Source organism: Podarcis filfolensis (assembly GCF_964270895.1).
Source record: "Podarcis filfolensis genome assembly, chromosome: 3".
NCBI classification, from domain to species: domain Eukaryota; kingdom Metazoa; phylum Chordata; class Lepidosauria; order Squamata; family Lacertidae; genus Podarcis; species Podarcis filfolensis.
This window is the reverse complement of record NC_139606.1, coordinates 25,601,322-25,618,393: the sequence shown is the minus strand read 5'-3', so window position 1 is coordinate 25,618,393 and position 17,072 is coordinate 25,601,322. Positions and strand designations below refer to the sequence as shown.

Genomic DNA, 17,072 nt, shown 5'->3' with positions numbered 1-17,072 from the left:
GCAATGCAAATGGGAAATGTTTTTGTTATGTACTGAGTTGAAAAGGATCCAAACTGCAGCAGTCTGATTGGTCCTAGAACAATAGGATCCAAAAGGCAGCAGTCTGATTGGTCCTAGAACAATAGGATTCAGAATGCAGCAGTCTGATTGGTCCTAGAACAATGCAGCAGTATGATTGGTTGGCAGGAACCACCCAATCATGCTCCAGATAAAAGTGAATCCACAACCTGATTGGCTTACAGTAGAATTCCGGAATTAGCCAATCATGTGCAGCCCATTGTGTAAATAATGTATATAAAGCAGATACTTTGAGGGGACATTCATTCATTCCTCCTCACCACTATGAGCTGAATAAAGAGCATGAAATCACTTTGCGACTCTGAGTATATTTCAGTTTTGAAAGGCCCATGCTTCCACCAATTATACTGAAGCATACAGTCCAAGTGTTGAAGCAGACCATACAATGATGGTCCATGGGAAGCCTTCTGCGGTGCTACCTCTTTTAACCAGGGCACCATGTGTGGCAGTCTTTCATCAGAGTGCTGCCTTTTCCTTCTTGGAGTACAACTTCAAGAGCTGCTTCTATAGAAAAGCCTTCCTGAACCACTCCAGCATCTGTTTCTGTAACCTAGTCTTGCCTCCTGACATTCCCTTATTCATTTCTCAGTACAGTGGTACCTCAGGTTAAGTACTTAATTCGTTCCGGAGGTCTGTTCTTAACCTGAAACTGTTCTTAACCTGAAGCACCACTTTAGCTAATGGGGCCTCCTGCTGCTGCCACGCTGCCGGAGCACAATTTCTGTTCTCATCCTGAAGCAAAGTTCTTAACCCGAGGTAATATTTCTGGGTTAGCAGAGTCTGTAACCTGAAGCGTATGTAACCTGAAGCGTATGTAACCTGAGGTACCACTGTACTTTTTTTATTAAAAAACACACACGCCTGATTCTACCTCATCTCCATTTCGCCCCTTGTTCTATCTCTCTAAAGTGGACCGTAAATTCCCCTGGCAAGGACTTGTTCTATATTCTGTAGCAGTGTCTAGCTTTCTGTATACACTAAAAAAATAGGATTGTTAGGAAATGTTATGCTTGGAGTGATTTTCCTGCAACCTGCCTTGAGAGCACATTGGGAACAGAAATGTGAAACAAACTTTTTAACATTACGTTTAACGGCTGTAGGGTTCCTGACTTACATCAGAGGCATCTTGTAGTCTGTTAAGAGACGGCCAGGTTTTTCACATTGTGCCTTAAATAGTTATATGGATGAAGGGATTTTGGCAGCTGCATGTAGGTTTCAGAACTCCATCCTCCTGCAGCACTGTGGAATGTGGGGGGGAAAGACCTTTTAAAATCCCAAATTTCTCAAGCTGTTAAAGACACAGAAGTCCTTTATGTTGAAAGGTTGGACCATTTATTATTTCCTGGTTCATCCTTGTGTGCAGACATCATTTTGGTTCGTTTTGTATGCATGTAGGTGGAGGAGTGGCATCTGCAAAAGCAGTCTCAGCTCACTGGGGCATCAAACCTAGCATGTTTGCTGAATGGTAGAGATGGGGAACTTGTGGCCTTCCAATGTGGTTGGGCATCAACTTGGATCAGCTGCAGCCAGTCATGGTCAATGGTCAAGGGTGTGATGGGAGTTATAATCTATCAACCTTTGGAACCCCTGATCTCAGGGACCATGTGTATAGATGTGGATCATGTAACCTGTGTTAAGGATAACGGTTTAATTTTCTGAAATGGGAATGGTTACTTATGTTAAATTACTGTTTATTTTTAACGTGGAGTTTTTCCTTTGGTGGTAGCTCTCATGTGATTGGCTGACTGTGAGTCACATGAGACAGGCATTCCGTTCTGTTGTGACTGTTATTCCAATAACTGTCGTTTTTAACTGTCTTTCTGCTTTCCCCCTCTCTCTCTGTGAGGGAGAATGGCGGCTGAGAGAGGCTTCTCAGGATACTGCTGAGGACATTGTGTGTCAGTGTGATGTATCTGAAGTGAAACAGACAGAGGATGATCCCTAAAGGTTATTAGGGAGAAACCCGTGCACAAAAGCTCTCTGTAAGGACCAGAAAAAATACTGCAGAGGTGAAAGTAAAAAAAATAAAAATAAAAATCCAAAAGAAACTGTAAGACCTGAGTGAGCTTTACAGTTCAAGTGAGAATGTGCCCATGTTTGAATAAGCATGAGATTGTAAATATATTTTTCTCAGTTGAATATAAAGAGTCTGAACATTGTATAGTCTTTACAAAGAAGCTATCAACAACCTAGAGGAGCTATTTAGCTTCCTAGCTGTAAGCTACTCAGTTACTTTGTGTATCATCAAAATTTATACACACAACAACAACAACCTGTATGCATCACCTGTGGGTGTTTGTATGCATGGGACCATGTATGCAAAAGCAATGTTTATATAGGCACCACTCTCACTCTCCTTAGTTCAGATTGGCTGGGGCAACCCAGTCAGATGGGCCGGTTCCAATTATTATTATTACTATTATTATTATCATTATCTACTATGAGTACTGGGTATTGGAGTTAGAGAAAGAGAGAAACATAAAGTGGGAAGAGATCTGCCCTTCGCTGCTGATTGTCCAAGATATAATGTATCAAACAAATACAGCATCAAGGATATAATGAGGCAATCCTAGTTTAAAAGTGATAATCTCTGTAAAGGCTACTGTATTGACTACTTTCTGTATTTCTTTCTTTCTTTTTCCTTGCAGAGTCACAGTGTACACTCTGTGGTGAACCTGAAGGTGAGTTGCGCATCAACATCCTTAATAATTTTCAAAGTCAATAGTGGTGATGCTTGACTTGCATGTTTTGTTTATTCTGTTAGTACTTTTTCTACTGTGGCAGTAGATGGAACATGTCATTAGATGTGATGCTAAGGGGGGGGAGCCGGGGAGGGGGGAGAGTGGAGAAGAGACGTACTGCTGTGTTAGATGCCAGAAAATGAATTGAATTAGTGCTGAGTAAAGCACAATACATCCTTTGGGCAGCAGGAGACCAATATTCTCTTGTAATAAAAATGGAAATACCTTTTACCCAGGTATTGTGCAATGGTCAGTATAACATAATAAGAAAAAAGAAAAGAAAGGGAGAGTGTGAGTATTCATTTTAGGGCATATAGAAACATATCACAGTTAGAATTTATCTCGAGCAATTGACATTCTGCTGTTGAATTAATAGCATTTTGCTATTATTTTGCAATGATTCTGTCAGTGCAAAGATTTCTCTTTGTGCCATGGAACATTCTCCTCCCTATGGGTGCCCCCTAAATATGTTCTGTATGTTCTGGGATTTTCCCCATTTGTCCAGAGCAGATTTGAGAGCAGAGCATGCCCAAGGGCCCTAATCCTTGAGCTAGCAGAAATGTTTCATTGAATACTGCCTTTATTCTCAAACTATAATCCACCCTTTCATACACTGTCCTACAATAAGTCTTCCACTAGGTTTTGCGCAAGAGCTCATCCTACCGGTGCCATTTCTTCTTATTTTTTGGTGGCAGAGGGAGAATTTGTTTCTTGCACGTAATGTTTAGGATGTTTAATTCAACTGGATTTTAAAATGATCTTCTGTCATGCTCTCCTGTTCTGTTATTATTTTATTACTATAATATCATTTCTGTATTTTGTAAATAACTTTCAAGTTCATATTGCTGAAAAGTAGGGTATAAATACCAACAGAAGATAAATAACCCACCCAACATTGTGCAAGCGCTTTTAATTTCCAGTTAGCTCAGTAGAAGCGAGTTCAGTTAACTTAGATGGATTTTGTTGTCTGTTTTTAATGTCTGTTTGCAATAATGTGGACAGAAAATTGAACTGGAAGTATTATTCAGAGAAGCCAATAAATTATTCAAATATAGGGAGTTCAGGATGTGCTTAATTCATCTCAGTGAAATCAGTGGACTTACAAATTCTTAACTTTACCTGGATTGTGCCCTTACGTTGTAAATTTGAAATATCATTTTCATCGCGTGTATGATTTACATTTTGATTGTATCAACCGTGAGCTGCACTTGATCTCAAGACACTGCAAACAGCCTTTGGGGATAAATAGTAGCTGCTGGTAGATTTTTAATTTAGCTGAAATGAGACAACTTCATTCTGTGGAATGTCTTAACATCTTAAAAATAAAACTGCAAGATGTTTGTGATAATTAAAGGCTATAGGTAGTATCCAGTAATAACCAGGGTAGACCCATTGAAATCAATAGTTAAGTAACATAAGGCCATTGATTTCTGTGGGTCCAGCCTGAGTATAATTTAGTTACTACTCTATAAAGTTATTCAGCATTGTTAGCAGTAGCATTGTTTTAAAATTAAACCAGTGATCCTGTGGTTGTAGATATGGCATTTGGAAGACATGTAATAAAGCATAGTTTTCTTAATATTTTGCTGGGCAACAGGAGAGATCAGAAGTCTAAAAAAATTATATTACATTGGGGCTCCTATTTTAGTCTTAAAATAATTGAGTAGGGAGAAACACTATAGTATTTCAGTTAACACCTCCTTTCTTGCCATCTGTGCCTAGTGTAACCTTTTCCCCCTTCTTCTTCTTCTTCTTCTTCTTCTTCTTCTTCTTCTTCTTCTTCTATTTAAGAACTAGATGATCTGGTTTTATTTTTTTCAGATTAGGAATCTGGGCATTGGTTCAAGAATAATATCTTAAACATGCAATAGATTGCTCTCGGTAGGGTTTAATTTCCACCTGAGTGACTCTGCAGTGTGCTGGTTCCGTGGTGTTACCTCCAAGTCTAAAAGAAACCAAGCAAAGACTTGTAAGTGGCCCCAGAGAACCTTTACAAACACTACTGAAGCATGGATTAATGCTTCATAATTCTTGGTGCCCTGCGATCTCTCAGCAATTTGTTCAGTAATTTGCTTGACTGCTTCAATGCAGTGCAATATTATAAGACTCCATACTTTTTTTTTTTTACACAAAAAAATGCTGTTTAATTTATTATTATTATTTTATCTAGTTTTCTGAAAGGACTTCAGTGTGCCATTATGATAACGAATTCTATTTTGGCTTGAGGCAGGGCCTGACAGGCTCCATAAAGGACTGCTGCTGCTGCTGCTGCTGCTGCTGGATAGAGAGGGCTCCGTTTTTGTTTTTTAAATTGCTTTTATTTTTTATCTATGTCATTTTAAATTGTGATTGATATTAATGCTGTATTCTTCGTTTTAGATTTTATGATTTATGTGGAAATTGTTTTCCATTTGGTTGTGTACTTTCTGATGTGTTTTATTTATTGCTTATGACTTTCGTTATGTTGGTAATTATGTAAATCTTGTCATGTTGTTTTAACTATGGAAAGGTGGCATACAAATAAAATGATGATGATGATGCTTTTTGTGTGAAACATGACCTCATTGTTTGTGCGTATTTGATGTTAAAATTAATTCTTTGTGATTTTGAGACACAGTCCAGAAATATAAAGACTGTGCCCTCCAGTGAGGGCCAAGTTCTTTTATTACATTAGGGTGCTCAAATACAAAATGTATTCCACTTCCACTTCTCCTGCCACTTTCCTCCGGGAAAACCCACTCTTTACTGCTGAATCGTAGCAAACCTCAATCAGGTTTCCTCCAGATGGATGCTTGCTCTGATTTAGCACTAAAGAGTGGCTTTTCCAGGGGAAAGTGGCAGTGCAAAGGCAAAACCACTTGGGCATGTGCCTAGAAAGCATGGGATAAGCAGAAAACTGTGTACCCCTTCATGTATTAAAAGTGTGGAAGAGCCCTAAGCCACTTGAGCCACTATTATTATTATATTAATAACATAATCACTGCCAGTTGCAAACAAATTCTACTGTTATCAAATTTTAGCTTATTTTCTTGGTTTCTTCTCTGGCATTAAACTAGAGTTTTACAGTTCAGATGTAATAGGGAACTCTAGGTGGATAAACCAGGTTCTTTGCTCCAAAGCCAGAAGAGAAGGGCAAGGGAAGAACACTAAACCAGGGGTGTGGAACCTACTGACTGCCGGTCAGCTGTGAACTGCAGCATCATTTCATCTAGACCTTGGCACTCTCCCCAAGCCATTCTGTTCACACTTAGACCACATTCCCTCTACCTGTCCCATGGGAGAGAAGCCAGGAGAGGGATGTACTGGGTGTGGGAGTGGGGACTGCACTTTAGCAGCTTATTCCATCCCTTTGGCTTCATTGACTGTCTCTTCTTTGGCTACAGCATGGAAAGAAACTAAAAGGCAGGCAGGCAGTTGCGTTAGATTGGAAGCATGAGTGCAGAGGCCATAGAGAGATGCTCTAGCCGACTTGCTCTGTGGCCAGGAATGCCAGTCAGCCTGCGTGTCTATGTCTTCTCCTCTTAGCTTTGCATCAGATAGGGAGAGTGAAGGGAGAGGAAGGATGTTATTGTTTCTGTGCATGGCCATGTGTGTTTATGGATCTGTGAATACGCCCTGCTCATGCCATGCCCACTTTGGGTTCTGGCATGGCACACTTTGCTGGAAAGTACCGTATTTTTTGCACCATAACACTCACTTTTTTCCTCCTAGAAAGTAAGGGGAAATGTCTGTGCGTGTTATGGAGCGAATGCCTATGGGTGGCGGGGGGGGGGGGATCTGCTGCAGTTGTGAGCAGAGGATCCATGGTTCCCCTTCCTTCCCTCCTCCGTGGCTTGCTTTGAAACAGCAAAGTGGGAGAAGAGCCGCTGAGTGGGGAGGAGAGAGGGACAGAGAGCCTGCTTGCTTTAAAGGAGCAAAGCGGGAGAGGAGAGGAGCCGCTTACACGAGTGTAAGCTGCTCCTGTCCGGTTGGCTCCTTTAAAGCAAGCAGGCTCTCTGTCCCTCTCTCCTCCCCACTCAGCTCGCTAAATAGCATTATTAGCAGCATCCTTCTCCACACACCCCATGCGTGCTCCTTGTCCCTTGAGTGCTTTTCCTTCCCTCCCCACTTAAAACATGGTTACAAAGCACGGATCCACATGGATCCTCAGGATTTTTGCACTGGGTCACCCCAAATTCACCATCAGATCACATAGCATGTCCATGGCTACATCTTGCACCAAAAAAATCACTCACCCACTGTTGCCTGGGGTCGCAGTGGTGCAAAAACGTGGTTACAAAGCATGGATCCACATGGATCCTCAGGATTTTTGCATTGGGCTACTCCAAACTCACTGTCAGATCACATGTCTGTGGCCACAGCATGAACCACAAAAATCATACATCCACTGTTTTGTTCAGAATATTTTTTTTTTTTTGTTTTCCTCCTCTAAAAACTACATGTGTGTCATGGTCTGGTGCGTGTTATAGAGCGAAAAATACGGTAGATACCTGACAGATTCCAGCCTAGGTAAAGCAACCTTGGTAGGATTTTTCTCCCTGCTCCCTTGCTAAATTATAATGAGGAGCACTAAACCATAGTTTATTAAGCCATGAATGAGCCAAGCCAATGAGTGCTAGTTTTTATTGACTGCTTTGTAAGTTATCTGAAGATTTCTCTTTCACTATCTCTGTCACATGTTGACAATAAGAATGTGCAAATTTAAACTTAATAGGTTGATTCATTAATTACCCATATATCAAAACAAAATGACCGCCTCGGTTTCTCTCTCTCTTTTGTGGTTGGCTGTCTTAACTTTATTTTGTTCTGAAATTGTTCTACGGGTCTTTGGACCGCAATAAAGATTATATATTTAATTACCCATTTAAAAGACACATGAGTGAAGCAGAGACCTAGTGTGTGAGAAGTCTCAGTTATGCCCTTCCAAGTCCCTGGTTCGGCATCAGTGTAGACTCCATGATTAGGAAAGTGACCTTGCAGTGCAAATGAAACTCCATTTCCCCCATCAGTTTTGATTGTAGGTATCCAGAATTGTAGGATAGAATTCACACTCTTTTATTGTCTGAGCTGGTCCAAGTTCTTTTGATCTGGAAAGTCCAATATCTTATGAGGAGAAGCTAAGGAGTTCATTGCTGCATTAGATTGAGTGATGGTCGAGCTTGTGACAGGCTTGTCACAAATTGGCTTGGACATAAGCTGTAATAATTCCCAAAATATTGTGAAGTAGCTTTGCTTATTTCTGAACCAACACCAACCCCTATTTGCCTCAAAAGCTGCCCATAAATCCTCTCAACTTCCACTTAACTGACTTACCTGTTCAGTGGCAACAGTAAACCATGAAAAACGAGAGAAGGGAAGAGTTGGGTATATTTTATCTTCCACTCTCCTTTACCAGTCTCTGCCCACTTTTCTCTTGTGGAAAAGTGTCTGCGCTCTCGCAGTGGCGGCAAACACAGAGAGGGAGAGAAGGAAGGAATGCATCTCCCATGTGCCTCTCCAGTGCCTGGCATGTTTCCATGCACTATTCCAGGTCACAGATCGCAAGTAGACCCTGGGAAATATAATCTCCTCAAGGGCTACTGTACCGCAGTGTCATGCTCCAGAGAGAGAATATGGGAGAGAACTTTTCTCACCCCATTTGTTCCAGAAGAATTATTCTGCAGCTTGGATTAAATTCCAAGTTGGAGAAGAAACTGGGGTTGTAAGGCTTGAGTAGTATTTGAGAAGACAGTGTGGGAGAAATGTTCAGTGAACTCAGTCCAATAATTTCTGCAGGGAAAAGTCTAAGAACCTCCAAGAGAAGATGAAAGGTAAGCATAATTTGTAATTGACAAAAAGAAAATACACTGCAAAAGAAAACCCTTTAAAAGCCATTATTTATTCCATCCATCGCCATGCCTCTGTGCTCTTCATTAAACATGCACTGCATCAGATTCCTCCTATGCAACAAGTTCACCTGGGCTTCAAAATCTCTGAGGTGCACAAAACAAAAACCCAGCCCATAAATTCCTGAGTGCAACAGAATTGAAATGATTTGGCCAGTCTATGCAGATGATATGTCTGTGTTACTATTAGACCACAGAAATCGCCCTGAAACTCAGACAAGTCTGATTGGACAAAGTTTTCAGCACTAAAAGGTAATATTTGTTTCACAGGAAGTGGATGCATGAGATTAGTTACGTATTCCTTTTCATGGTTTACTAAACTTATAGACAAGGCACAACAGGATTTTCTTACTCTGTCCAGACTGCCTTTTTATTTCTGCTATGTACAACATCTTTCTTTTTTAATTAAAAAAAATGCACTTGCTATTTTTTTATTTTATATTTTGCCTTCAGAATTTCGATTCATTTATTAGCAAGCTGGGCCCAACAGAAGACATGTCCCTCATTTTATTGCTTTACTGCTGGCATAAAAGATGCCCTGGAGAGATTACAGCATTCAGAGATTATTCATTCCCAGCAGCCCTTCCTTTGATCATGCTTCAAGGAAACAACTCAAATCTACAGTGACCAAGTCTATAGTTTTGAGGTGAAATATTAATTACGTTCTGAATTCAAGCCTGTGAGCTCCCTCGATTCATCCGTCAAGGAGACCCAGAGCACTATTCTCCCGCCCTTCAAAATCTTTGGCTCATCATAGTGTCACAAAGACACTAAGTAAAATGGTTGTGGCTGTTGCGTTATGAATTACTTGCCCCCCAAAAATCTTAGAGGGCTTCAGTTGCTAGTATACTGTGCCATTTTGTTCTTTCCTGTCTACGCAAAGCGGCTGTAAACCAGGCATAACTGCTTCGGTAAACCAGGTTAATGGCCGCTTTGCATCAGTGCAGAAGCACAGAGCAGCTGGAGGGTAATAGCCAGTAAAAGGCCAAAATGCTTTTCTTGTTATACTTATGCAGACAATATTTGACATTTGGAGAGTAGAAATAGGTCTTCCAGTTCAGTCCCTCTCCTTCTGTTTGTTTTGTTTTTATAGAGTTATTTTCCCAGCCACAGTTGCTTTCCACTGACAAATGTGGAAAGGAATATGACAATCAACAGATGCCTTTTGTGCATTTAGCTCAGCCTAGTATATCATTAGATCTCTAGCCAGGACATCTTCTGTAAAATGATAGTAATGCTCTAATCCTAGGGAGATGCTGTTTCTTAGGAAGCCTTATTTATTTGTTTGAAAATTTCCAGCCTAGGCCTTCCCAATCACATGGTCCCAGGGTGAGTTGCAATACAATAAAACAGTGGAAGAAAAATTAGTTCAGCACAGCTTCTTTATTTATTTTATTTAAAAAACTGATAAAAGTACTACATATTCTTTAAAACACTCAGGCAGCCAAACCCTGGGCTCCTCCCTTGCAGAAATTACAAATCCTCTCCTTTTGCTTTTTCTAGCAATAGATCGTTTACATGCACTATATAAGCATACTTTTGCAACCTTTTAAAATGCTTTAGGAGGTTGACCAAGCAGTTCTTTGTAGATTGCTGTACACAGAGTCCTTCACTGATCGCTTTGGCTGTGGCATCAGCCGTGCAAAACTGCCAGAATTGAAGAGGAACACGTGGGTTCATCTGGTAAAGGTTGTGAAGATAAGTCCACACTGGTCATGGATTTTTGCTACTAAAGCCACGTGCAATGGTCTTGATGTACATTCCTTCCTTGGAACAATTCCCCAAAACACTTTCCCAAAGGAAGATCTTGCTGGAAGAAAACTCTCAGATTACCTTAGTGTCCTGAAAAAAGTAACCAAGTGTTTTGATTACATCTGCATCAAGATAAAATATTCCATCAAGTCTTATAGAAGCGACTGTCATATGAAACTGGGACCTGCTGCCTGTTGGAGTAGCAGCAATGTGGTAATTGGGAAAGTGTTGGTTTTGGAGTGCTTCTTCGACATGACCAAAGTTATTCTCCTTCTCCATGACTAACTTAGCAAAATACTAAATGGACGACAGAGTGAAAGATGTTTCAGCCTGAAAACCAGTGTCAAAACATACAGTGTGACATCTCAGTAAATACAATTAACTTGTCTTCACTCACCAATTATGGAAGAAAACCATTAGGAGACACCATTTAATGAAACACACGCTGAGAAATCGTAAGATGTTTTCAGAATGTGTTTATTTACACCTGTCAAACATTATGGATCTTAACAGTTGCTTTTGGTCATATTTCCAAACCATGATGGATACAAAGTAAAAGGAACCAGTTATTTGCTAGAAAACTTTCAGAGGACAACAATCCCAGCCGACAACAGAAATCGACAAGAATTCTTAGTTTTATTGAATTAACCAGCACTCTAAAGACAATACAGACTTATTCAGGTGAATTCAGGTTCATTCTGCTATGAAATAAATTGTCTTTTCCCAGCCAAATAAGAATTCTTAAGGTAAATCCTTACTCCATTTATCCATATAACCATGTTTTTCTGTAATGCGCTCTTTTAAGAATATTAAAAGACCCTGCTGCATGTTGCCAGTGACCCATCCAGTCCAGCATCCTGTTCCTATAGTGGCCAGCCAGATGATGCTTTGACTTGAATGCAACAAGACTCTCACCATAAGCAATTTCAAGCAACCAGTATGGAAAGACTGCCTCCAATAGTGGAGGAAGAACATAACCTTCACTGTCAGTAGCCTTTCTAACGTATCGCAGACCTTCTCGGCATCCCTTTTTAAAAAACAACACAGTGCCTATGTTTTATTTATACAGTCAATAATATTAAGCATTCTTCTGTTATTTATTGTTAAGGTCCTTGCTTTAATACAGTCTGTTAGATCACCATTATCTGGGGATAATCTTATTTTGGTTTATTTGCCAATGTTTTAGTTAAAATCTTATACTCACAATTTAATAAAGTTCTAGATCGATATGCATTTATGTCTTCCTTATCTTTTCACTTCTTATGTACTGAAACTATTTTCTCTCAGTGTCCATTACTGTGGCATAATCCATCTTCAATGTATTTCATTCAGTCTATTTGTTAAAGGTTGTTCCAAAATTTCTTGAAAAGCCTTCAAATGGTTCACAACAAATCCATTGTGACCTAGTTTTTCCATGTTTTGAATTGTGTTGTGGCTGAATATATCTTATTACAGCTTATTTCTTCTAATCATTATCTTTTTTTCTCAGTCAAACACTGCAAATACATTTGCGGCAAATAATTTTTATATAAATTATTTTAGGAAGCTGTGATTGATCTCATGCAATTTTTAAAAAATCATAAACCTTCTAATTATGTCTTTGTCATCTATAGTTATGTGACATTTATATTTTCAATATTGGCTATTAATGTGTTTCCCCCTTTCCTCTTAATTCCGTTAGTGAATAATTTGCTTATCCTATCTCTAAAATACTTCTGTGGCTGTTATTTCTTAGTAAGCATGCACTGGATTATTTTTTTTTAATTTTTTTAAAAAGTAAATGTGACAAATGAAATAGATATATGTATGCTAAGTTATACATTATGCATTTTATTTTGTTAAAGCTGTAAAATGAATTTAGATCTAAAAAGAAAATAACTGTTACACATAATTCATTTCTCCCCACCCCCTACAAAAAGTCTGCTTTCCCTTAGATTTTCTTTTTAAACTGCCCAATTATTTTTCAGTGGCTTCATATATATTCAGATATTTTACATTACTAGCCATATGTGTTTCTCAAACACTTCTGGTAGCTCCAAGTATTTGTGTAAGGACATTACGATATTGAAAACTTTTTTCAGTCCCTTTCCTAATTATTCCTTTCTCACAGACACTGCATCAACATTTTCATCATGCTGGGCACTATGATCCCAAAGTCTCCTTCCTGGTCAGTCACCACCAGTTCAGACTTCATTAGCGTATAAGTAAAATTAGGGGGAGGAATGGTCTCAATATGCATCACACACACTTGCTTAACAGTGAATTTCATTCGCTATTTTACTGCCCATTCACCCAGGTTGGAGAGATCCTTCTGAATCACTTTTTGGTTTCACCACCTCTCAACCACTCGGTGCCATCAGCAAATCTGGCCACCTCACTGTTTAACCCTAACTCCAGGTCATTTATAGGGACGCGAGTGGCGCTGTGGGTTAAACCACAGAGCCTAGGACTTGCCATTCAGAAAGTCGGCAGTTTGAATCCCCGCGACGGGGTGAGCTCCCATTGCTCGGTCCCTGCTCCTGCCAACCTAGCAGTTCGAAAGCACGTCAAAGTGCAAGTAGATAAATAGGTACCGCTCCGGTGGGAAGGTAAATTTCCGTGTGCTGCTCTGGTTCGCCAGAAGCGGCTTCGTCATGCTGGCCGCATGACCTGGAAGCTGTATGCCGGTTCCCTCGCCCAATAAAGCGAGATGAGCGCCGCAACCCTAGAATCGGCCACGACTGGACCTAATGGTCAGGGGTCCCTTTACCTTTACCTTTACCAGGTCATTTATAAACAATTTCAAAAGTACAGGTAACAATGTTGATCCTCGGGGGACCCCGCTTCTTCTGTTCCTCAAATGTGAAAACTCTCAATTTATTCTTATCTTTGTTTTTTTTACTGAAATATTTATTATAATTTTTCACATTCAATACAAAAAAGTCAAAAAAGAAAAAAAGGGAAAAAAAATAAAAACACATGAAATTTACAATTCCATATTTTCAGTACCATATTTCCCTGACTTCCCCACACCTCCCCTTCTTGTATTCCAATTCAAATTGTTAGTTCAACAAGTTCCTACCCCCAATTTTTAACCTTTTTATATTTAATTCATTTTTTTTAAAAAAACCAATTTTAACTTATAGACATCAATATTTGTACCTCAATACACAAACCTTTTTCTAAAGTCGACCCAAATTCCCTTCCACGAATTTCCCAATTTTCATATTAATAACCAAACAAAAAATAAAACAGATCATAATTGTACACCCTTTGGATTCTCAAACCCCACCACCCCCTTTCCCGGTTTCAATCCCCAACAAATATCCATCAGTCTTAATCTTCTATCAGCCTGGAGATCTCACGTCCGAGGCTCTTAATTCTCTCTCAGTTCCTCTCTGCCGGTTTTTTTGATAATCCTTAGTGTTAAACACCAGATCTCGGAGCAGCTCTGTCCCGATAAGGTCCATGTTTCTTCCAGCCAGACTTCCATACTTAAAAGTAGGGTCCAAAAGTCCAATTATCACAAAAACTCCAGCTTCCACTTTAATCAGATTTGTAATCCATGGGTCTTCAGATCTCCAGATAAGGAGATCTCTCCATTCTTCAGTCGCCAATTCAAACCAGATTTTCATCATCCAATACTTATTTTCCCTTGTGATCATCCTGTCAGGCCTCTGGTTTGATTTCTTGTTTTCCTTTGTAAGTGTGATATCAGGCCTCTGGCTCTCCTTTGTCATTTGCAAAATTACAGCTCCTCCTTCCTTCTCCTCAGAAACAACATATGTCTCTTTCTCCACACTTTCAAGATTCTCAAAATTCTCTTTTTGTCCAGCTGCATGGGCTTCCTGAGTCAAATCCTTATCAAATTCCGTAATGTTATTTACTGTTAAGTTCAAAGTTGTTACATTTGTAGCCAAAACATCAATTTGGCCTTGTAACTTTCCCAAGAGAACAAAGACTCTGTCCAGCCCAGCCTGAATTTTCCCTCCTCCAGCCATTCTTGTAGTGTCCCAAATCCCCCTCTAGAGGGATTTTGGTAACTTAATATTCTTTCCAGTTAAAATCCAAAAGTCAAGTTAATTTGTATCAGTTCTTACTTATTTTCAACAAAATATAGCCAAGTTGCAACAAATATATCCAGCAGAGACAGCAGAAACAAAGTTCTCTTTTTCCTTTTTGACAGCTAATTTTGACAGCTGTCAAACTCTTCTATATCTCCTCAGCAGGCTCTCTCGCGAATCACTCCCGGGTCTGGGGGGGGGGGTGGCACTTCAACTCTCAAAATTAGCTCTTATCCTCCAGTAAAATTACTTATACTTGTATTGCCAAATCATGAAATTAATATATTTTGTCCAATAAAGAAGAAGAAATTCTCTCGACCTTAGTTAACTAGTCCTTGCTTTAGATTTTTTACAAGACGGGGAGGCGGACTTCCTGTTTGCGCCTTCCCCGATCGTGCCAAATTCAAAAGAAAATTTCCTTAAAAAGTCCAATTTCCGTACTACTCACGGGTTGTTACTTTTAGAGTCCGATTGTTCACAAGAAAAAGTCAGCGCTCTCCGACCATGGCTCGCGGCTTCACTCCACAGGAGGAGCAGTCGACTCTCGGCACCGCGCCGCTCACCTCACCCCCCGTTCCGAAGCCTTTAAAAAGGCTCCTTCGCAGGTCGGGGGGGCGCAAATGGTGCCCGCCGAGTCACCAAGTTCACAGGCTTCCGCGCCTGTGATTTCTAAGGGTCCCTGCGTCGCCGCAGCGGCAAGACCCAACTCCTGTAGAGCCGATTCCCTCCAGAGCTCGGAGGGAATCCGCCATTAGCCTTTCGCGCTAACCCGGAACTCCAATTTATTCTTATCTTTGTTTCCTGCTATTTAATCAGGATCTGACCCTCAAGAGGGCCTGTTCTCTTATTCCATGACTGTTCAGGGTTACTCAGGAGTCTTTGATGAGGGGTTTTATCAAATCTTTTTGAAAGTACACAGTATCTGTTGGATCCCCACTATCTACCCTGATCTTCAAGCAGACATCATTTGTACCTACATCGCTCCTCCCTCGGTCGGAAAAACTAAACAATCTAGTTCTGACTGTGCTCCAGTTTTTGAGAAAGGGGTTGTCAGGAAATTATTTCTCTTTCCACTCCCAAACCCCATCAAATTAATGGGGGCATCTGACTAATACAGCTGGATTTGGACTTTAAACGTTTGTTCCTTTTTTGGAGTTGCGGTCAGTTATGTTTCTATTTCTATCACATCTGCACTAGGCTACCTTTTTGATCCGAGGCCCTTTTATTTAACACACCAGTTAAACAAATAAGAGAGAAGATTGGAAGGACCAGTGTAATAGATGTTGTGTTGAGAAACTGGCACTGGCAACAGCAGAGCCGCTATGGAATAATCCAACCACCGTGTATTTTTCAAAGAGATGTCACTGCTATCCACTTTTAATTATGGATTGGAAGATCGGGGGAGAAATTAGGTGGTGACACTCTACACCCACATTGTAGAGCTATCTCATGCTTCAGCATAGTTAAATAGGCAGTACTGGTTTCCAGTTCAGTTGCTAACATAAATTCGCTGAAGTCTGAAAGTGGAAGACAACAGGCTGCTTACATTTTGCCAGTAGCTGCCTTCATATGTACCTAATGGCTCTGGGCTGGCTCCTAAGCCTGAGTACCAGTGCAGGTACAGCAGAATTGCTGGTGTGGTGTCTGCCTTTCTAGTGGCTGCCATCTTTGGCAGCTGTTCATAAATTCTGGGTTGCCTCTATTCCTGTGGAGACCTACGCATTTGTATCTATTTATACTTGTATCTAGCTATTGTTTATTGTTGTGTTAAAAATCTGAGTAAATTTGATACTAAAAACAAACCAGAAATAGGAGCCTTGTGTCTCCCGTCCCTTCCCCCCCTTGTTGTGTCTCCTTTTTCAGTAACATCTAATAAAGCAGGCATAGGCAAACTCGGGTCTCCAGATGCTTTGGGACTACAACTCCCATCATCCCTAGCTAACAGGACCAGTAGTCAGGGATGATGGGAACTGTAGTCTCAAAACACCTGGAGGGCCGAGTTTGCCTATGCCTGTAATAAAGCAAGACTTGTCATTTCATCCAGACTCCCAAGTTCCTCTGCCCAGCAAGTGGTTGCTGATGAAGTACAATGGAGATAGGAAACTTGGAGCATGATGATGTAATGGTAGGGCTGGCCAAAGGTGTCTTGTAGCCAAAGGTGAAGGACAAGATGACACCCTCTTCCAGTTCCACATAAAGAAGCCAGCTAAACTGGCAGCTGAAATGTACTTCAACATTGGCAACAGGGTGGCATCCTCTACCACACCTCAGCTCAGCAGGTTGGCTGAGGTGTTGCAAGGCACTACCACTGCCTCACCCCCCAACATCTGCTGCCTGAGGCAGCCACCTCATTGTGCCTAATGGTAAGGCTGTCTCTCTGTAATGTCACGGGATTTATAGAAATATAGAATATATAGGTAGAAGAGGCCCCAGGGATTATCTAGTCCAAAGTTTCTCAGACATGGGTCTCCAGCTGTTTTTGGACTACAGTTCCCATCATCCCTGACCACTGGTCCTGTTTGCAAAGGATGATGGGAGTTGTAGTCCAAATAAACAGCTAGAGACCCACCTTT

The 17,072-nt window shown here is 40.5% G+C and overlaps 1 protein-coding gene across 10 annotated transcripts in view; it reads left to right on the top strand.

Moving 5' to 3' along the window:
- Window positions 1-17,072, top strand: part of DLGAP2 (DLG associated protein 2) — a 406,771-nt gene that overhangs the window by 168,382 nt on the left and 221,317 nt on the right. For 8 of the 10 annotated variants that reach the window (XM_083607163.1, XM_083607164.1, XM_083607158.1 and 5 more), the window contains one exon: window positions 2,727-2,759. In XM_083607163.1, coding sequence (XP_083463289.1) covers window positions 2,727-2,759 — 33 coding nt within the window. Of the gene's footprint in view, window positions 1-1,900; window positions 2,088-2,726; window positions 2,760-17,072 lie in introns of those variants that run through there. The other 2 variants (XM_083607165.1, XM_083607159.1) reach the window with 2 other exon arrangements.